Source organism: Oncorhynchus tshawytscha, unplaced genomic scaffold (assembly GCF_018296145.1).
Source record: "Oncorhynchus tshawytscha isolate Ot180627B unplaced genomic scaffold, Otsh_v2.0 Un_contig_1662_pilon_pilon, whole genome shotgun sequence".
Taxonomy (NCBI): Eukaryota; Metazoa; Chordata; class Actinopteri; order Salmoniformes; family Salmonidae; genus Oncorhynchus; species Oncorhynchus tshawytscha.
The window spans coordinates 75,001-97,699 of record NW_024609496.1 but is presented as its reverse complement, the minus strand read 5'-3'; the positions used below and the strand labels follow the sequence as shown (position 1 = coordinate 97,699).

The window sequence follows — 22,699 nt, the reverse complement described above, 5'->3', positions numbered from 1 at the left end:
GGGCCTACATAAAGCTGTCAGGGCCTACATATAGCTACATAAAGCTGTCAGGGACTACATAAAGCTGTTAGGGACTACATAAAGCTGTTAGGCCCTACATAAAGCTGTCAGGGCATACATAAAGCTGTCAGGGGTCCTACATAAAGCTGTCAGGGATCTACATAAAGCAGTCCGGGCCTACATATAGCTACATAAAGCTGTTAGGGCCTACATAAAGCTGTCAGGGCCTACATAAAGCTACATAAAGCTGTTAGAGCCTACATAAAGCTGTTAGGTTCTACATAAAGCTGTTAGGGCCTACATAAAGCTTTCAGGGGTCCTACATAAAGCTGTTAAGGCCTACATAAAGCTGTTAGGGCCTACATAAAGCTGTCAGGGCCTACATAGAGCTGTTAGGGCCTACATAAAGCTGTCAGGGCCTCCAAATACACCTCTGCTGTCTTCAACCAGGATCTCAGCGATCACTGCCTCATTGCCTGTATCCGCTACGGAGCCGCAGTCAAACGACCACCCCTCATCACTGTCAAACGCTCCCTAAAACACTTCTGTGAGCAGGCCTTTCTAATCGACCTGGCCCGGGTATCCTGGAAGGACATTGACCGCATCGCGTCAGTTGAGGATGCCTGGTCATTCTTTAAAAGTAACTTCCTCACCATTTTAGATAAGCATGCTCCGTTCAAAAAATGCAGAACTAAGAACAGATACAGCCCTTGGTTCACTCTAGACCTGACTGCCCTCGACCAGCACAAAAATATCCTGTGGCGGACTGCAATAGCATCGAATAGTCCCCGCGATATGCAACTGTTCAGGGAGGTCAGGAACCAATACACGCAGTCAGTCAGGAAAGCTAAGGCCAGCTTCTTCAGGCAGAAGTTTGCGTCCTGTAGCTCCAACTCCAAAAAGTTCTGGGACACTGTGAAGTCCATGGAGAACAAGAGCACCTCCTCCCAGCTGCCCACTGCACTGAGGCTAGGTAACACGGTCACCACCGATAAATCCATGATTATCGAAAACTTCAACAAGCATTTCTCAACAGCTGGCCATGCCTTCCGCCTGGCTACTCCAACCTCAGCCAACAGCTCCGCCCCCCCCCGCAGCTACTCGCCCAAGCCTCTCCAGGTTCTCCTTTACCCAAATCCAGATAGCAGATGTTCTGAAAGAGCTGCAAAACCTGGACCCGTACAAATCAGCTGGGCTTGACAATCTGGACCCTCTATTTCTGAAACTATCCGCCGCCATTGTCGCAACCCCTATTACCAGCCTGTTCAACCTCTCTTTCATATCATCTGAGATCCCCAAGGATTGGAAAGCTGCCGCAGTCATCCCCCTCTTCAAAGGGGGAGACACCCTGGACCCAAACTGTTACAGACCTATATCCATCCTGCCCTGCCTATCTAAGGTCTTCGAAAGCCAAGTCAACAAATAGGTCACTGACCATCTCGAATCCCACAGTACCTTCTCCGCTGTGCAATCGGGTTTCCGAGCCGGTCACGGGTGCACCTCAGCCACGCTCAAGGTACTAAACGATATCATAACCGCCATCGATAAAAGACAGTACTGTGCAGCCGTCTTCATCGACCTTGCCAAGGCTTTCGACTCTGTCAATCACCATATTCTTATCGGCAGACTCAGTAGCCTCTGTTTTTCGGATGACTGCCTTGCCTGGTTCACCAATTACTTTGCAGACAGAGTTCAGTGTGTCAAATCGGAGGGCATGCTGTCCGGTCCTCTGGCAGTCTCTATGGGGGTGCCACAGGGTTCAATCCTCTGGCCGACTCTTTTCTCTGTGTATATCAATGATGTTGCTCTTGCTGCAGGTGATTCCCTGATCCACCTCTACGCAGACGACACCATTCTATATACTTCCGGCCCGTCCTTGGACACTGTGCTATCTAACCTCCAAACGAGCTTCAATGCCATACAACACTCCTTCCGTAGCCTCCAACTGCTCTTAAACGCTAGTAAAACCAAATGCATGCTTTTCAACTGTTCGCTGCATGCACCCGCACGCCTGACCAGCATCACCACCCTGGAGGGTCATCATCTATAAGTACCTAGGTGTCTGGCTAGACTGTAAACTCTCCTTCCAGACTCATATTAAACATCTCCAATCGAAAATCAAATTAAGAATCGGCTTTCTATTCCGCAACAAAGCCTCCTTCATTCACGCCGCCAAACTTACCCTGGTAAAACTGACTACCGATCCTCGACTTCGGCGATGTCATCTACAGAATTGCTTCCAACACTCTACTCAGCAAACTGGATGCAGTTTATCACAGTGCCATCCGTTTTGTCACTAAAGCACCTTATACCACCAACCACTGCGACTGTATGCTCTAGTCGGCTGGCCCTCGCTACATATTCGTCGCCAGACCCACTGGCTCCAGGTCATCTACAAGTCCATGCTAGGTAAAGCTCCGCCTTATCTCAGTTCACTGGTCACGATGGCAACACCCATCCGTAGCACGCGCTCCAGCAGGTGTATCTCACTGATCATCCCTAAAACCAACACCTCATTTGGCCGCCTTTCGTTCCAGTTCTCTGCTGCCTGTGACTGGAACGAATTGCAAAAATCGCTGAAGTTGGAGACTTTTATCTCCCTCACCAACTTCAAACATCTGCTGTCTGAGCAGTTAACCGATCGCTGCAGCTGTACATAGTCTATCGGTAAATAGCCCACCCATTTTTACCTACCTCATCCCCATACTGTTTTTATTTATTTACTTTTCTGCTCTTTTGCACACCAATATCTCTACCTGTACATGATCATCTGATCATTTATCACTCCAGTGTTATTAATCTGCAAAATTGTAATTATTCGCCTACCTCCTCATGCCTTTTGCACACAATGTATATAGACTCCCCCTGGTTAAATAAAGGTGAAATAAAAATAAATAAAAAAACATGAAAAGATATACTCGAATATTTTAAAAAATGTGAGGGGTGTACTCACTTTTGTGATATACTGTATATACTGTATTTACTATATCCAACGATGCTCTTGCTCGTACTTCCCGCTCTCTTTACTCTCTCTCTCCCTCTCTCTGCTTCTCCCTATCTCCTTTCCTCTCTCCCTCTCCCTGCTTCTCCCTATCTCCTTTCCTCTCTCCCTGCCTTCCTTTCTCTCCATCCTCTCTCCCTCTCTCTGCTTCTCCCTATCTCCTTTCCTCTCTCCCTCTCCCTGCTTCTCCCTATCTCCTTTCCTCTCTCCCTGCCTTCCTTTCTCTCCATCCTCTCTCCCTCTCTCTGCTTCTCCCTATCTCCTTTCCTCTCTCCCTGCCTTCCTTTCTCTCCATCCTCTCTCCCTCTCCCTGCTTCTCCCTATCTCCTTTCCTCTCTCCCTGCCTTCCTTTCTCTCCATCCTCTCTCCCTCTCCCTGCTTCTCCCTATCTCCTTTCCTCTCTCCCTGCCTTCCTTTCTCTCCATCCTCTCTCCCTCTCCCTCCTTCCTCTCTGCTTCTTTCCCTTTCTCCCTGCCTCTCCCATCTCCTTCCCTATATCATTTCCTCTCTCCTTCCTTCCTTTCTCTCCCTCCCTCTCTCCCTTCCTCCTCTCAGTGTATTTCCCTTCATGAGGCGACAGCGTCACTCTAGCCCCTCTCCTGCCATGGTTACCCAAGCGACAGAAGATGATGGAAAGGCTAAAGGGGCTGGACCAACAGGAACAAGCTCCACAACCAACTCTCAGATCTGATCGCCATGGGAGTACCACAACCACCATGTTCATGACACCCAGATCTGGTCACCATTGTATCACTATAGAAACCATTCAAGACCCTGCATCTACTTCTAGAAGTTATAATACTGTCTAGTAGTTATATTTATGAATATAGAACTATAGGTATAGTTTACAGAGACAATCTGAAAGATTTCCACTGTTCAATTAATGTAGATTTAAGGCCAGTTTATACTTGGTCTAATAACATGTCTATGGACAATTATAATGTGACAAGTGTCGCTGGTCAAAACAACTTTTAATTTATACTCCTGTGGAATGTCTGTAGACTGTCGTTGCGACTGTTAGTTTCCTTGTTGCAGAGACATGAAAAAAGGTCGCAACGTCCGTTGTCGTGGTTACCGGACTGTGACACGATGATCTGTAGTTCTATAATTCTCAAATAGAATGACCTAGTTTTATTCCGTCACTCTGTGGCAGTCAGCTATTTTCTGTCGGCTCACAATTATCTTTCAAATAATGATGTTGTGGGTTTGTGTTTCTGTAATAATGAATAAAAAGTAGTAAGACGTTGTCAGCTATACTCTGGTCATTATTTGAACTGGCTAACTAGCTAGCAACTAACCAAAACATTGTTTTGAAAATAGCTTTTAGTTGCCTGGCTTGAAGGGTCACATTTAACTGAATTCATTTTTAAACGGGTTTATTGGTGCTAGAGAAAGTCTACTATTTGGAGCACCGGGATGCAGATGTCATGCAAAGGCTGTCGTTTTGTGCTTATACTTTTTCATAATGAAAACGAAGTTTGAAGTCGGATGACAACTGTCGATATGTCCACAGACAGAGTGTAAACCAGCCTTTAGACTTAATTTAGAACAACATGACTGATGAACACCAATAACAGTTACAGGTGATCAGTCAACTGTCATATCTATCATAATAACTGGCATACCTCATCACAATAACTGGCATACCTCATCATAATAACTGGCATACCTCATCATAATAACTGTCATACCTCATCACAATAACTGTCATACCTCATCATAATAACTGTCATACCTCATCATAATAACTGTCATACCTCATCATAATAACTGTCATGCCTCATCATAATAACTGCCATACCTCATCATAATAACTGTCATACCTCATCATAATAACTGTCATTCCTCATCATAATAACTGTATAAGGGGCTTTGGTAACATAACAGATGGCACTGTGATAGACTGCATCCAGTTTGATGAGTAGAGTATTGGTAGCTATTTTGTAGATGACATTGCCGAAGTCGAGGATTGGTAGTCATGACGTTGCCTTCTTTGGGTACAGCGAGCACCATCCCCCTAACTCTGCACCATCCCCCTCTCTCTCTCCTACACTCAGGCTGCTGTGGTCAGAGGTCATACATTTCTGGAGAAGATTCTTCCTCATGGCCAGACAGTATAGAGAGAGAGTGAGTTTTCATAGAGAGAACAAAGGAATTTCTTCCACCTCACAGAACTTGAGAACTGAACAATATTCATGTTCCGGAGAATGTATAAAAGGTTGGTAAAGTAGCCAGCTACGAACTGGTCTATTTGGTACAATTTTGTGAAACTCATGAGAGACAGTACAGCCACATTACCATAACCCTGTTTATACAACAGTCTCGGTTGTGCGGCTTGCATCTAATTGTTGTATGGGATGAATGAGTAAAGATGAAACTATTTGTGAACAACTTTAATTATTAACTAACGTGAGGTAAAGAATAATTCATTAATGAGAAGGCTAATTGATTAGATATTAAAATATCTGAAAGTTATATTAGGAAAATTATAACTTAGGAATCTGAATATTTTCCTTGGTTCCCCGACTTCCTTGTTAGTTATGTCTACCTGATTAGTTAATCACGGAATAATAATTACAGAGAATTGATTTGATAAACTACTAATAAGTCTTCAGTTTAATGATGCCAAAGACACGACAGTAGGCCAGTGACTCAGCCCCCGTAATAGGTTACTGTGTGTTAACACGAGGTTATATTCATGTTACTGTGTGTTAACATGAGGAAGAGGTTCTATTCATGTTACTGTGTGTTAACATGAGGAAGAGGTTCTATTCATGTTTCTGTGTGTTAACGTGAGGTTCTATTCATGTTACTGTGTGTTGACATGGGGTTCTATTCATGTTACTGTGTGTTAACATGAGGAAGAGGTTCTATTCATGTTTCTGTGTGTTAACATGAGGTTCCATTCATGTTACTGTGTGTTAACATGAGGTTCTATTCATATTACTGTGTGTTAACATGAGGTTCTATTCATGTTACTGTGTGTTAACATGAGGTTCTATTCATATTACTGTGTGTTAACGTGAGGAAGAGGTTCTATTCATGTTACTGTGTGTTAACATGAGGAAGAGGTTCTATTCATGTTTCTGTGTGTTAACATGAGGTTCTATTCATGTTACTGTGTGTTAACACGAGGTTCTATTCATGTTACTGTGTGTTAACATGAGGTTCTATTCATGTTACTGTGTGTTAACATGGGGTTCTATTCATGTTACTGTGTGTTAACTTGAGGTTCTATTCATGTTACTGTGTGTTAACATGAGGAAGAAGTTCTATTCATGTTACTGTGTGTTAACGTGAGGAAGAGGTTCTATTCATGTTACTGTGTGTTAACACGAGGTTCTATTCATGTTACTGTGTGCTAACACGAGGTTCTATTCATGTTACTGTGTGTTAACATGAGGAAGAGGTTCTATTCATGTTACTGTGTGTTAACGTGAGGAAGAGGTTCTATTCATGTTACTGTGTGTTGACATGAGGTTCTATACATGTTACTGTGTGTTAACATGAGGAAGAGGTTCTATTCATGTTACTGTGTATTAACATGAGGTTCTATTCATGTTACTGTGTGTTAACATGAGGTTCTATTCATGTTACTGTGTGTTAACATGAGGAAGAGGTTCTATTCATGTTACTGTGTGCCAACAAGGTTCTATTCATGTTACTGTGTGTTAACATGAGGTTCTATTCATGGTACTGTGTGTTAACATGAGGTTCTATTCATGTTACTGTGTGTTAACATGAGGTTCTATTCATGGTACTGTGTGTTAACATGAGGTTCTATTCATGTTACTGTGTGTTAACATGAGGTTCTATTCATGGTACTGTGTGTTAACATGAGGAAGAGGTTCTATTCATGTTACTGTGTGTTAACATGAGGAAGAGGTTCTATTCATGTTACTGTGTGTTAACATGAGGAAGAGGTTCTATTCATGTTACTGTGTGTTAACATGAGGAAGAGGTTCTATTCATGTTACTGTGTGCCAACAAGGTTCTATTCATGTTACTGTGTGTTAACATGAGGAAGAGGTTCTATTCATGTTACTGTGTGTTAACATGAGGTTCTATTCATGTTACTGTGTGTTAACATGAGGTTCTATTCATGTTACTGTGTGTTAACATGAGGAAGAGGTTCTATTCATGTTACTGTGTGCCAACAAGGTTCTATTCATGTTACTGTGTGTTAACATGAGGTTCTATTCATGGTACTGTGTGTTAACATGAGGTTCTATTCATGTTACTGTGTGTTAACATGAGGTTCTATTCATGGTACTGTGTGTTAACATGAGGTTCTATTCATGTTACTGTGTGTTAACATGAGGTTCTATTCATGGTACTGTGTGTTAACATGAGGAAGAGGTTCTATTCATGTTACTGTGTGTTAACATGAGGAAGAGGTTCTATTCATGTTACTGTGTGTTAACATGAGGAAGAGGTTCTATTCATGTTACTGTGTGTTAACATGAGGAAGAGGTTCTATTCATGTTACTGTGTGCCAACAAGGTTCTATTCATGTTACTGTGTGTTAACATGAGGAAGAGGTTCTATTCATGTTACTGTGTGTTAACATGAGGTTCTATTCATGTTACTGTGTGTTAACATGAGGAAGAGGTTCTATTCATGTTACTGTGTGTTAACATGAGGTTCTATTCATGTTACTGTGTGTTAACATGAGGTTCTATTCATGTTACTGTGTGTTAACATGAGGAAGAGGTTCTATTCATGTTACTGTGTGTTAACATGAGGTTCTATTCATGTTACTGTGTCTTAACATGAGGAAGAGGTTCTATTCATGTTACTGTGTGTGTTAACATGAGGTTCTATTCATGTTACTGTGTGTTAACACGAGGTTCTATTCATGTTACTGTGTGTTAACATGAGGAAGAGGTTCTATTCATGTTACTGTGTGTTAACGTGAGGAAGAGGTTCTATTCATGTTACTGTGTGTTGACATGAGGTTCTATTCATGTTACTGTGTGTTAACATGAGGAAGAGGTTCTATTCATGTTACTGTGTGTTAACGTGAGGAAGAGGTTCTATTCATGTTACTGTGTGTTGACATGAGGTTCTATTCATGTTACTGTGTGTTAACATGAGGTTCTATTCATGTTACTGTGTCTTAACATGAGGAAGAGGTTCTATTCATGTTACTGTGTGTTAACGTGAGGAAGAGGTTCTATTCATGTTACTGTGTGTTGACATGAGGTTCTATTCATGTTACTGTGTGTTAACATGAGGAAGAGGTTCTATTCATGTTACTGTGTGCCAACAAGGTTCTATTCATGTTACTGTGTGTTAACATGAGGTTCTATTCATGGTACTGTGTGTTAACATGAGGTTCTATTCATGTTACTGTGTGTTAACATGAGGTTCTATTCATGTTACTGTGTGTTAACATGAGGTTCTATTCATGGTACTGTGTGTTAACGTGAGGTTCTATTCATGTTACTGTGTGTTAACATGAGGTTCTATTCATGGTACTGTGTGTTAACGTGAGGTTCTATTCATGTTACTGTGTGTTCACATGAGGTTCTATTCATGTCACTGTGTGCTAACACAAGGTTCTATTCATGTTACTGTGTGTTAACGTGAGGTTCTATTCATGTTACTGTGTGTTGACATGAGGTTCTATTCATGTTACTGTGTGTTAACATGAGGTTCTATTCATGTTACTGTGTGTTAACATGAGGAAGAGGTTCTATACATGTTACTGTGTGTGTTAACATGAGGTTCTATTCATGTTACTGTGTGTTAACACGAGGTTCTATTCATGTTACTGTGTGTTAACATGAGGAAGAGGTTCTATACATGTTACTGTGTGTTAACATGAGGTTCTATTCATGTTACTGTGTGTTAACATGAGGTTCTATTCATGTTACTGTGTGTTAACATGAGGAAGAGGTTCTATTCATGTTACTGTGTGTGTTAACATGAGGTTCTATTCATGTTACTGTGTGTTAACACGAGGTTCTATTCATGTTACTGTGTGTTAACATGAGGAAGAGGTTCTATACATGTTACTGTGTGTTAACATGAGGAAGAGGTTCTATTCATGTTACTGTGTGTTAACATGAGGAAGAGGTTCTATTCATGTTACTGTGTGTTAACATGAGGTTCTATTCATGTTACTGTGTCTTAACATGAGGAAGAGGTTCTATTCATGTTACTGTGTGTTAACATGAGGTTCTATTCATGTTACTGTGTCTTAACATGAGGAAGAGGTTCTATTCATGTTACTGTGTGTGTTAACATGAGGTTCTATTCATGTTACTGTGTGTTAACACGAGGTTCTATTCATGTTACTGTGTGTTAACATGAGGAAGAGGTTCTATACATGTTACTGTGTGTTAACATGAGGTTCTATTCATGTTACTGTGTCTTAACATGAGGAAGAGGTTCTATTCATGTTACTGTGTGTTAACATGAGGTTCTATTCATGTTACTGTGTCTTAACATGAGGAAGAGGTTCTATTCATGTTACTGTGTGTTAACACGAGGTTCTATTCATGTTACTGTGTGTTAACATGAGGTTCTATTCATGTTACTGTGTGTTAACATGAGGAAGAGGTTCTATTCATGTTACTGTGTGTTAACATGAGGAAGAGGTTCTATTCATGTTACTGTGTGTTAACATGAGGAAGAGGTTCTATTCATGTTACTGTGTGTTAACATGAGGAAGAGGTTCTATTCATGTTACTGTGTGTTGACATGAGGTTCTATTCATGTTACTGTGTGTTAACATGAGGAAGAGGTTCTATTCATGTTACTGTGTGTTAACGTGAGGAAGAGGTTCTATTCATGTTACTGTGTGTTGACATGAGGTTCTACTCATGTTACTGTGTGTTAACATGAGGTTCTATTCATGTTACTGTGTCTTAACATGAGGAAGAGGTTCTATTCATGTTACTGTGTGTTAACGTGAGGAAGAGGTTCTATTCATGTTACTGTGTGTTAACATGAGGAAGAGGTTCTATTCATGTTACTGTGTGCCAACAAGGTTCTATTCATGTTACTGTGTGTTAACATGAGGTTCTATTCATGGTACTGTGTGTTAACATGAGGTTCTATTCATGTTACTGTGTGTTAACATGAGGTTCTATTCATGTTACTGTGTGTTAACATGAGGTTCTATTCATGGTACTGTGTGTTAACGTGAGGTTCTATTCATGTTACTGTGTGTTAACATGAGGTTCTATTCATGGTACTGTGTGTTAACATGAGGTTCTATTCATGTTACTGTGTGTTCACATGAGGTTCTATTCATGTCACTGTGTGCTAACACAAGGTTCTATTCATGTTACTGTGTGTTAACGTGAGGTTCTATTCATGTTACTGTGTGTTAACACGAGGTTCTATTCATGTTACTGTGTGTGTTAACATGAGGAAGAGGTTCTATTCATGTTACTGTGTGTGTTAACATGAGGTTCTATTCATGTTACTGTGTGTTAACACGAGGTTCTATTCATGTTACTGTGTGTGTTAACATGAGGAAGAGGTTCTATACATGTTACTGTGTGTTAACATGAGGAAGAGGTTCTATTCATGTTACTGTGTGTTAACATGAGGTTCTATTCATGTTACTGTGTCTTAACATGAGGAAGAGGTTCTATTCATGTTACTGTGTGTTAACATGAGGTTCTATTCATGTTACTGTGTCTTAACATGAGGAAGAGGTTCTATTCATGTTACTGTGTGTGTTAACATGAGGTTCTATTCATGTTACTGTGTGTTAACACGAGGTTCTATTCATGTTACTGTGTGTTAACATGAGGAAGAGGTTCTATACATGTTACTGTGTGTTAACATGAGGAAGAGGTTCTATTCATGTTACTGTGTGTTAACATGAGGTTCTATTCATGTTACTGTGTCTTAACATGAGGAAGAGGTTCTATTCATGTTACTGTGTGTGTTAACATGAGGTTCTATTCATGTTACTGTGTGTTAACATGAGGAAGAGGTTCTATTCATGTTACTGTGTGTTAACATGAGGAAGAGGTTCTATTCATGTTACTGTGTGTTAACATGAGGAAGAGGTTCTATTCATGTTACTGTGTGTTAACATGAGGAAGAGGTTCTATTCATGTTACTGTGTGTTGACATGAGGTTCTATTCATGTTACTGTGTGTTAACATGAGGAAGAGGTTCTATTCATGTTACTGTGTGTTAACGTGAGGAAGAGGTTCTATTCATGTTACTGTGTGTTGACATGAGGTTCTACTCATGTTACTGTGTGTTAACATGAGGTTCTATTCATGTTACTGTGTCTTAACATGAGGAAGAGGTTCTATTCATGTTACTGTGTGTTAACGTGAGGAAGAGGTTCTATTCATGTTACTGTGTGTTAACATGAGGAAGAGGTTCTATTCATGTTACTGTGTGCCAACAAGGTTCTATTCATGTTACTGTGTGTTAACATGAGGTTCTATTCATGGTACTGTGTGTTAACATGAGGTTCTATTCATGTTACTGTGTGTTAACATGAGGTTCTATTCATGTTACTGTGTGTTAACATGAGGTTCTATTCATGGTACTGTGTGTTAACGTGAGGTTCTATTCATGTTACTGTGTGTTAACATGAGGTTCTATTCATGGTACTGTGTGTTAACATGAGGTTCTATTCATGTTACTGTGTGTTCACATGAGGTTCTATTCATGTCACTGTGTGCTAACACAAGGTTCTATTCATGTTACTGTGTGTTAACATGAGGTTCTATTCATGTTACTGTGTGTTAACATGAGGTTCTATTCATGGTACTGTGTGAAAACATGAGGAAGAGGTTCTATTCATGTTACTTTATGTTAACGTGAGGTTCTATTCATGTTACTGTGTGTTAACGTGAGGTTCTATTCATGCTACTGTGTGTTAACGTGAGGTTCTATTCATGTTACTGTGTGTTAACGTGAGGTTCTATTCATGCTACTGTGTGTTAACATGAGGAAGAGGTTATATTCATGTTACTGTGTGTTAACGTGAGGAAGAGGTTCTATTTGTGTTACTGTGTGGTAACACGAGGTTCTATTCATGTTACTGTGTGTTAACATGAGGAAGAGGTGCTATTCATGTTACTGTGTGTTAACGTGAGGAAGAGGTTCTATTCATGTTACTGTGTGTTAACATGAGGTTCTATTCATGTTACTGTGTGTTAACACGAGGTTCTATTCATGTTACTGTGTGTTAACATGAGGAAGAGGTTCTATTCATGTTACTGTGTGTTAACATGAGGAAGAGGTTCTATTCATGTTACTGTGTGTTAACATGAGGAAGAGGTTCTATTCATGTTACTGTGTGTTAACATGAGGTTCTATTCATGTTACTGTGTGTTAACATGAGGTTCTATTCATGTTACTGTGTCTTAACATGAGGAAGAGGTTCTATTCATGTTACTGTGTGTTAACGTGAGGAAGAGGTTCTATTCATGTTACTGTGTGTTAACGTGAGGAAGAGGTTCTATTCATGTTACTGTGTGTTGACATGAGGTTCTATTCATGTTACTGTGTGTTAACATGAGGAAGAGGTTCTATTCATGTTACTGTGTGTTAACGTGAGGAAGAGGTTCTATTCATGTTACTGTGTGTTGACATGAGGTTCTATTCATGTTACTGTGTGTTAACATGAGGTTCTATTCATGTTACTGTGTCTTAACATGAGGAAGAGGTTCTATTCATGTTACTGTGTGTTAACGTGAGGAAGAGGTTCTATTCATGTTACTGTGTGTTGACATGAGGTTCTATTCATGTTACTGTGTGTTAACATGAGGAAGAGGTTCTATTCATGTTACTGTGTGCCAACAAGGTTCTATTCATGTTACTGTGTGTTAACATGAGGTTCTATTCATGGTACTGTGTGTTAACATGAGGTTCTATTCATGTTACTGTGTGTTAACATGAGTTTCTATTCATGGTACTGTGTGTTAACGTGAGGTTCTATTCATGTTACTGTGTGTTAACATGAGGTTCTATTCATGGTACTGTGTGTTAACGTGAGGTTCTATTCATGTTACTGTGTGTTCACATGAGGTTCTATTCATGTCACTGTGTGCTAACACAAGGTTCTATTCATGTTACTGTGTGTTAACATGAGGTTCTATTCATGTTACTGTGTGCTAACACAAGGTTCTATTCATGTTACTGTGTGTTAACTTGAGGTTCTATTCATGTTACTGTGTGTTAACGTGAGGAAGAGGTTCTATTCATGTTACTGTGTGTTAACATGAGGAAGAGGTTCTATTCATGTTACTGTGTGTTAACATGAGGAAGAGGTTCTATACATGTTACTGTGTGTTAACATGAGGTTCTATTCATGTTACTGTGTGTTAACATGAGGTTCTATTCATGTTACTGTGTGTTAACATGAGGTTCTATTCATGTTACTGTGTGTTAACATGGGGTTCTATTCATGTTACTGTGTGTTAACATGAGGAAGAGGGTCTATTCATGTTACTGTGTGTTAACGTGAGGAAGAGGTTCTATTCATGTTACTGTGTGTTGACATGAGGTTCTATTCATGTTACTGTGTGTTAACATGAGGTTCTATTCATGTTACTGTGTGTTAACGTGAGGAAGAGGTTCTATTCATGTTACTGTGTGTTAACATGAGGTTCTATTCATGTTACTGTGTGTGTTAACATGAGGTTCTATTCATGTTACTGTGTGTGTTAACATGAGGTTCTATTCATGTTACTGTGTGTTAACATGAGGTTCTATTCATGTTACTGTGTGTGTTAACATGAGGTTCTATTCATGTTACTGTGTGTTAACGTGAGGAAGAGGTTCTATTCATGTTACTGTGTGTTAACACGAGGTTCTATTCATGTTACTGTGTGTTAACATGAGGTTCTATTCATGTTACTGTGTCTTAACATGAGGAAGAGGTTCTATTCATGTTACTGTGTGTTAACATGAGGAAGAGGTTCTATTCATGTTACTGTGTGTTAACATGAGGTTCTATTCATGTTACTGTGTCTTAACATGAGGAAGAGGTTCTATTCATGTTACTGTGTGTGTTAACATGAGGTTCTATTCATGTTACTGTGTGTTAACACGAGGTTATATTCATGTTACTGTGTGTTAACACGAGGAAGAGGTTCTATTCATGTTACTGTGTGTTAACGTGAGGTTCTATTCATGTTACTGTGTGTTAACATGAGGTTCTATTCATGTTACTGTGTCTTAACATGAGGAAGAGGTTATATTCATGTTACTGTGTGTGTTAACATGAGGTTCTATTCATGTTACTGTGTGTTAACACGAGGTTCTATTCATGTTACTGTGTGTTAACATGAGGAAGAGGTTCTATTCATGTTACTGTGTGTTAACGTGAGGAAGAGGTTCTATTCATGTTACTGTGTGTTGACATGAGGTTCTACTCATGTTACTGTGTGTTAACATGAGGTTCTATTCATGTTACTGTGTCTTAACATGAGGAAGAGGTTCTATTCATGTTACTGTGTGTTAACGTGAGGAAGAGGTTCTATTCATGTTACTGTGTGTTGACATGAGGTTCTATTCATGTTACTGTGTGTTAACATGAGGAAGAGGTTCTATTCATGTTATGTGTGTGCCAACAAGGTTCTATTCATGTTACTGTGTGTTAACATGAGGTTCTATTCATGGTACTGTGTGTTAACATGAGGTTCTATTCATGTTACTGTGTGTTAACATGAGGTTCTATTCATGTTACTGTGTGTTAACATGAGGTTCTATTCATGGTACTGTGTGTTAACGTGAGGTTCTATTCATGTTACTGTGTGTTAACATGAGGTTCTATTCATGGTACTGTGTGTTAACGTGAGGTTCTATTCATGTTACTGTGTGTTAACATGAGGTTCTATTCATGGTACTGTGTGTTAAAGTGAGGTTCTATTCATGTTACTGTGTGTTAACATGAGGTTCTATTCATGGTACTGTGTGAAAACATGAGGAAGAGGTTCTATTCATGTTACTTTATGTTAACGTGAGGTTCTATTCATGTTACTGTGTGTTAACGTGAGGTTCTATTCATGCTACTGTGTGTTAACGTGAGGTTCTATTCATGTTACTGTGTGTTAACGTGAGGAAGAGGTTATATTCATGTTACTGTGTGTTAACATGAGGTTCTATTCATGTTACTGTGTGTTAACACGAGGTTCTATTCATGTTACTGTGTGTTAACGTGAGGAAGAGGTTCTATTTGTGTTACTGTGTGGTAACACGAGGTTCTATTCATGTTACTGTGTGTTAACACGAGGTTCTATTCATGTTACTGTGTGCCAACAAGGTTCTATTCATGTTACTGTGTGTTAACGTGAGGTTCTATTCATGTTACTGTGTGTTAACATGAGGTTATATTCATGTTACTGTGTGTGTTAACGTGAGGTTCTATTCATGTTACTGTGTGTTAACATGAGGTTCTATTCATGTTACTGTGTGTTAACATGAGGTTCTATTCATGTTACTGTGTGTTAACGTGAGGAAGAGTTTCTATTCATGTTACTGTGTGTTAACATGAGGTTCTATTCATGTTACTGTGTGTTAACATGAGGTTCTATTCATGTTACTGTGTGTTAACACGAGGTTCTATTCATGGTGTTAATGTGAGGAAGAGGTTCTATTCATTATTTAACAGCCCTGCAGGTCCAGAGAATCCATCAGATTCCCTAATGGATGTAAACAGATTAACACACACAGCTGGATACCAAGCACACACACTGTCTAGTGAGCACACTGTAGCAGGGATTATGGGTAATCCTCCAATCTTAGACTAGGATGGAAGGGCGCTATGTAAACAGTCCTACCGTACCAGAGCATGTTGCCATGGAGACTAGGATGGAAGGGCGCTATGGAAACAGTCCTCCTGTACTAGATCATGTTGCCATGGAGACTAGGATGGAAGGGCGCAATGGAAACAGTCCTACTGTACTAGATCATGTTGCCATGGAGACTAGGATGGAAGGGCGCTATGAATGTCTAGATGCACGGTAGAATGTCTAGCCGCACGGTAGAATGTCTAGATGCACGGTAGAATGTCTAGAATGTCTAGATGGACGGTAGAATGTCTAGCCGCACGGTAGAATGTCTAGATGCACGGTAGAATGTCTAGAATGTCTAGATGGACGGTAGAATGTCTAGCCGCACGGTAGAATGTCTAGATGCACGGTAGAATGTCTAGAATGTCTAGATGCACGGTAGAATGTCTAGATGGACGGTAGAATGTCTAGATGCACGGTAGAATGTCTAGATGGATGGTAGAATGTCTAGATGCACGGTAGAATGTCTAGATGGATGGTAGAATGTCTAGATGCACGGTAGAATGTCTAGATGGATGGTAGAATGTCTAGATGCACGAGAATGTCTAGATGCACGGTAGAATGTCTAGATGGATGTAGAATGTCTAGATGCACGGTAGAATGTCTAGATGGATGGTAGAATGTCTAGATGCATGGTAGAATGTCTAGATGGATGGTAGAAATGTCTAGATGGATGGTAGAATGTCTAGATGATGGATGGTAGAATGTCTAGATGCACGGTAGAATGTCTAGATGGATGGTAGAATGTCTAGATGCACGGTAGAATGTCTAGATGCATGGTAGAATGTCTAGATGGATGGTAGAATGTCTAGATAGAATGTCTAGATGGATGGTAGAATGTCTAGATGCACGGTAGAATGTCTAGATGGATGGTAGAATGTCTAGATGCACGGTAGAATGTCTAGATGGATGGTAGAATGTCTAGATGCACGGTAGAATGTCTAGATGGATGGTAGAATGTCTAGATGCACGGTAGAATGTCTAGATGGATGGTAGAATGTCTAGATGCACGGTAGAATGTCTAGATGGATGGTAGAATGTCTAGATGCACGGTAGAATGTCTAGATGGATGGTAGAATGTCTAGATGCACGAGAATGTCTAGATGGATGGTAGAATGTCTAGATGCATGGTAGAATGTCTAGATGGATGGTAGAATGTCTAGATGCACGGTAGAATGTCTAGATGGATGGTAGAATGTCTAGATGCATGGTAGAATGTCTAGATGGATGGTAGAATGTCTAGATGCACGGTAGAATGTCTAGATGGATGGTAGAATGTCTAGATGGATGGTAGAATGTCTAGATGGATGGTAGAATGTCTAGATGGATGGTAGAATGTCTAGATGGATGGTAGAATGTCTAGATGGATGGTAGAATGTCTAGATGGATGGTAGAATGTCTAGATGGATGGTAGAATGTCTAGATGCACGGTAGAATGTCTAGAATGTCTAGCCGCACATAAAACATGTAAAGTAACAGAGGAAAAGTCCATCAGCATCCCATGAAAATTGACATATATTTACCATATCAGAAACATTACATTAACATAACATGTGATCATGAGGGATCAAAAACTCTTTCAGAACATAAAAACATTATTATTAACCCAACACTAGAACATTAAAATGCTTCATTCTAACTTAATATCATTGTGAAATAAAAGCAGTATGACCAGAGAATAAGAGGAATGGTGGAACTGGTCTTGCAGAACACACAGAGAGTGGAGAGGCACTGGATACACAATCTGATTAGTTTCAAAATACACATTCAGAGAAAGACCTCTACACAAATGACATTTAGATGTCATTAAAATTACATTATTACACTTAGTCATTAAAGTGCTTTAAGGAGAAGGAAGGGAGTAAGGAACGGAGGGAGGATATAAAATTGGAACTGGGCCCATTGAGGTGTGGGAAAGGGAACCCTAGTCAGTTGTACAGCTGAATGCATTTAACCCATTTGAATCAGAGGTGCGGGGGGGTGGCTGCCTTAATCAACGTCCACAACATCGGCACCCGGGGAGCAGTTGTTGTTGGGGGTAAACTGCCTTGCTCAAGGGAAAGGGTTCCTATGAGTAAATATACCATTATAGTGTTTGAATCGAGACAGATAACATGAGTCTACAGGTGCTAGCTGTGCTGGTAGACTTCCACTCATTCTGCTAATGCTAGTTAGCATTGACTCGTGAAACGACTTTTAACTTCCTCCAAACTACACACAGAGAAATAAATTGTATCAATGAGAAAAAACATGTTAATTGCTAGAATCTGGCACTATTCTTTACTCAGGGCTGTTCAGTTCTGGTTCTGGAGGCCCGAAAAACTTCTGTTTCTGCAAGTTAATTACACTCCTGCTCCTCCCCTGCTTTTACTAGCAGTCTTCCTCTATCTAGTAGTGAATCTAAACTACAGGAGGACGAGGAGGAAAGGAGGAAGAGGGAGGGGCAAGACATGATGGATTAGCAGGCAGTGATGTCATATAAATATATTATTATGAAAACATTCATATCCTTGACCAGAAATATATGTCATATATATATATATATATACATACTGGGACCACACCAGGATTATATACACACACACCAACATACAGCAGAGCTGGGACCACACCAGTATTACTTCATAGTATCAAGGAAACACCAAGAGGATGTAACTTTTTTAGGAAAACAGCCCTAATATTGGAAACATCATTATGTTTTCATTAATGTTTTTCCAGGCTATAAAACACTAGATTTTACATCCAGCAGGTTATTAAACATCATTATGTTTTCATTAATGTTTTTCCAGGCTATAAAACACTAGATTTTACATCCAGCAGGTTAAACATCATTATGTTTTCATTCATGTTTTTCCAGGCTATAAAACACTAGATTTTACATCCAGCAGGTTAAACATCATTATGTTTTCATTAATGTTTTTCCAGGCTATAAAACACTAGATGTTACATCCAGCAGGTTATTAAACATCATTATGTTTTCATTAATGTTTTTCCAGGCTATAAAACACTAGATGTTACATCCAGCAGGTTATTAAAGGATAAAAGAGTTGTCTGTTTCAGATATTCATTTTTGCCATGGAAAAAAAATCTGTCAATACTGGTATGGTCACAGCCTTAAACCTATGTGACAGTGTTGGTCTCCACAGGTCCAGGGTCAGAGGTCAGGTGACAGTGTATAGTTCCTCCTTGGTGCTGTGACAGAGTGTGTAACCACAGACTCCAGGGCTCCAGGTGTTCATGGAGTCTGTCTCTCTGGGAGGCAGAAGGAACACCACACTAGAGGCAACCAGGACGTGCCATAGAGAGTGTGTGTACAGGTAGTTGTCCTCCGTCTCAGCAAACACGTACACACACACACCGACCAGCGCTGAGGCCAGGCCTGGGAGGAGAAACAGTACCCAACGCCGCCAAGAGGGGGGGTAGCACTGTTTCCTCTTCAGCCCTCGATACACCTGAAAACACACATTATACAGTTACACACAACCTTAACCCTGGCAGGAGGCTAAAACACTGTCTCCTCTTCAGCCCTCGATACACCTGGAAACACACACATTATACAGTTACACACAACCTTAACCCTGGCAGGAGGCTAAAACACTGTCTCCTTCTCAGCCCTCGATATACAGTAACAGTCAACAGTTTGAACACACCTACTCATTCCAGGGTTTTTCTTTATTTTGACTATCTTCTACATTGTAGAATAATAGTGAAGACATCAAAACTATGAAATAACACATATGGAATCATGTAGTAACCAGAAAAGTGTTAAACAAATCAAAATATATTTGAGATTCTTCAAAGTAGCCAACCTTTGCCTTGATGACAGCTTTGCACACTCTTGGCATTCTTTTAACCAGCTTCAGGAATGCTTTTCAAACAGTCTTGAAGGAGGTCCCACATATGCTGAGCACTTGTTGGCTGCTTTTCCTTCACTCTGTGGTCCAACTCATCCCAAATCAACTCATTTGGGTTGGGGTTGGGTGATTGTGGAAGCCAGGTCATCTGATGCAGCACTCCATCACTCTCCTTCTTGGTCAAATAGCCCTTACACAGCCTGGAGGTGTGTTTTGGGTCATTGTCCTGTTGAAAAACAAATGATGGTCCCGCTAAGCTCAAACCAGATGGGATGGCGTATTGCTGCAGAATGCTGTGGTAGCCACATGCTGGTTAAGTGTGACTTGAATTCTAAATAAATAACTGACAGTGTCACTAGCAAAGCACCATCACACCTCCTCCTCCATGCTTCACGGTTTTTCACCAGTGTATTTTCACCGGTCAATTACCACCGGTCTAATGTCTATTGCTCATGTTTCTTGGCCCAAGCATGTCTCTTCTTCTTATTGGTGTCCTTTAGTAGTGGTTTCTTTGCAGCAATTCGACCATGAAGGCCTGATTCACGCAGTCTCCTCTGAACAGTTGATGTTGAGATGTGTCTGTTACTTGAACTCTGTGAAGCATTTATTTGTGCTGCAATTTCTGAGGCTGGTAACTCTAATGAACTTATCCTCTGCAGCAGAGGTAACTCTCAGTCTTCCTTTCCTGTGGCGGTCCTCATGAGAGACAGTTTCATCATAGTGCTTGATGGTTTTGGCCACTGAACTTGAAGAAACTTTCAAAGTTCATGACATTTTCCGGATTGACTGAACTTCATGTCCTAAAGTAATGATGGCATGTCGTTTACCAAATAGGGCTGGCTATCTATCTATCTATCTATCTATCTATCTATCTATCTATCTATCTATCTATCTATCTATCTATCTATCTATCTATCTATCTATCTATCTATCTATCTATCTATCTATCTATCTATCTATCTATCTATCTATCTATCTATCTATCTATCTATCTATCTATCTATCTATCTATCTATCTATCTATCTATCTATCTATCTAAAGTATTGATGTCGTTTCTCTTTGTTGTTGTTTGAGCCAAAATATGGACTTGGTATTTTACCAAATACGGCTTTCTTCTGCACCCCTAACAACACAACTGATTGGATGAAACGCATTAAGGAAAGAAATTCCACAAACTAACAAGACACCTGTTAATTGAAATGCATTCCAGGTGACTACCTCATGAAGCTCGTTGACAGAATGCCAAGAGTATGCAAAGCTGTCAAAGGCAAAGGGTGGCTACTTTGAAGAATCTAAAATATATTTTAATTTGTTTAACACTTTTTTGGTTACTCCATGAATCCATATTTCTACATGGTAGAAAATAGTACAAATAAAGAAAAACCCTGGAATGAGTAGGTGTGTCCAAACTTTTGACTGGTACTGAATGTATGGATGTGTTGTTACCCAGGAGGTCACCATGGATGTGTTGTTACCCAGGAGGTCACCATGGATACATGGATGTATAGTTACCTAGGAGGTCACCAAGGATGTATAGTTACCCAGGAGGTCACCATGGATACATGGATGTATAGTTACCCAGGAGGTCACCATGGATGTATAGTTACCCAGGAGGTCACCATGTGTACATGGATATATAGTTATCCAGGAGGTCAACATGGATGTATAGTTACCCAGGAGGTCACCATGGATGTATAGTTACCCAGGAGGTCACCATGGCCAGTACAGCACAGAGGATGGGTCCCAGCATGTTCCACAGTCCTCTCCGGTCCAGCTGCATGGACATCGCTATCAGCAGAGTACCGAGCATGAACAACATCTACACACACAACAAGCGTTAGCATCACATATCAAGTCTGAGTGTGTTTGTAGTAGATCTGTGTGTGTGTGTGTGTGTGTTTGGAGTAGGTCTGTGAGTGTGTGTGTGTGTAGTAGGTCTGTGTGTGTGTGTTTGTAGCAGGTCTGTGAGTCTGTGTGTGTTTGTAGTAGTTATGTGAGTGTGTGTGTGTGTTTGTAGTAGTTATGTGAGTGTGTGTGTGTGTTTGTAGTAGGTCTGTGAGTGTGTGTGTTTGTAGTAGGTCTGTGTGTGTGTGTGTGTGTGTGTGTGTAGTAGGTCTGTGAGTGTGTGTGTTTGTAGTAGGTCTGTGAGTGTGTGTATTTGTAGTAGGTCTGTGAGTGTGTGTGTGTAGTAGGTCTGTGAGTGTGTGTTTGTAGTAGGTCTGTCAGTGTGTGTGTGTAGTAGGTCTGTGAGTGTGTGTTTGTAGTAGGCCTGTGAGTGTGTGTGTGTGTAGTAGGTCTATGAGTGTGTATGTGTGTGTAGGTCTGTGAGTGTGTGTGTGTAGTAGGTCTATGAGTGTGTGTGTTTGTAGTAGGTCTGTGAGTGTGTGTGTTTGTAGTAGGTGTGTGTGTGTGAAGTAGGCCTGTGAGTGTGTGTGTTTGTAGTAGGTCTGTGAGTGTGTCTGTGAGTGTGTGTGTTTGTAGTAGGTCTGTGAGTGTGTGTTTGTAGTAGGTCTGTGAGTGTGTGTGTGATTGTAGTAGGTGTGTGTGTGTGAAGTAGGTCTGTGAGTGTGTGTGTGTGTAGTAGTAGGTGAGTGTGTGTGTGTGTGTGTGTGTGTGTGTGTGTGTGTGTGTGTGTGTAGTCAGTCTGTGAGTGTGTGTGTGTGTTAACGTACGTGTTTGAATGTGTCTCTGACTCGGGCCATGCAGAGAACAGTGACCCAGATAGAACAGACTGAACCCAGGAAGTCACAGTACTGGAGAGTGTCGTAATCCATGATACACATCACTGTTAAACCAGGCTGGTCACATGCATGGTAGAACTAGAGAGAGGAGAGGAGAGACAGAGGAGAGACAGAGGAGAGACAGAGGAGAGAGGAGAGGAGAGGAGAGGAGAGGAGAGGAGGGAGAGGAGAGGAGAGGGAGAGGAGAGGAGAGGAGAGGAGAGGAGAGAGGAGAGGAGGAGAGGAGAGGAGAGGAGAGGAGAGAGACAGAGGAGAGAGAGGAGAGGAGAGGAGAGGAGAGGAGAGGAGAGACAGAGGAGAGGAGGGAGGAGAGGAGA

The 22,699-nt window shown here is 40.6% G+C and overlaps 2 protein-coding genes across 2 annotated transcripts in view; one reads left to right on the top strand and one right to left on the bottom strand.

Annotated features, from left to right (window-relative positions):
• Positions 1-4,255, top strand: part of rgs11 (regulator of G protein signaling 11) — a 61,500-nt gene extending 57,245 nt beyond the window's left edge. The window contains exon 17 of the mRNA XM_042315533.1: positions 3,557-4,255. Coding sequence (XP_042171467.1) covers positions 3,557-3,692 — 136 coding nt within the window. The 3' untranslated portion in view covers positions 3,693-4,255. The remainder of the gene's footprint in view (positions 1-3,556) is intronic.
• A 13,028-nt stretch (positions 4,256-17,283) lies between these two features.
• The window catches only part of pgap6 (post-glycosylphosphatidylinositol attachment to proteins 6), a 48,708-nt gene continuing 43,292 nt past the window's right edge, over positions 17,284-22,699 (bottom strand). The window contains exons 11-13 of the mRNA XM_042315531.1: positions 22,314-22,460; positions 21,344-21,460; positions 17,284-19,238 (exon numbers count right to left, since the gene is read on the bottom strand). Of these exons, the coding sequence (XP_042171465.1) occupies positions 18,948-19,238; positions 21,344-21,460; positions 22,314-22,460 (555 nt within the window). The 3' untranslated portion in view covers positions 17,284-18,947. The remainder of the gene's footprint in view (positions 19,239-21,343; positions 21,461-22,313; positions 22,461-22,699) is intronic.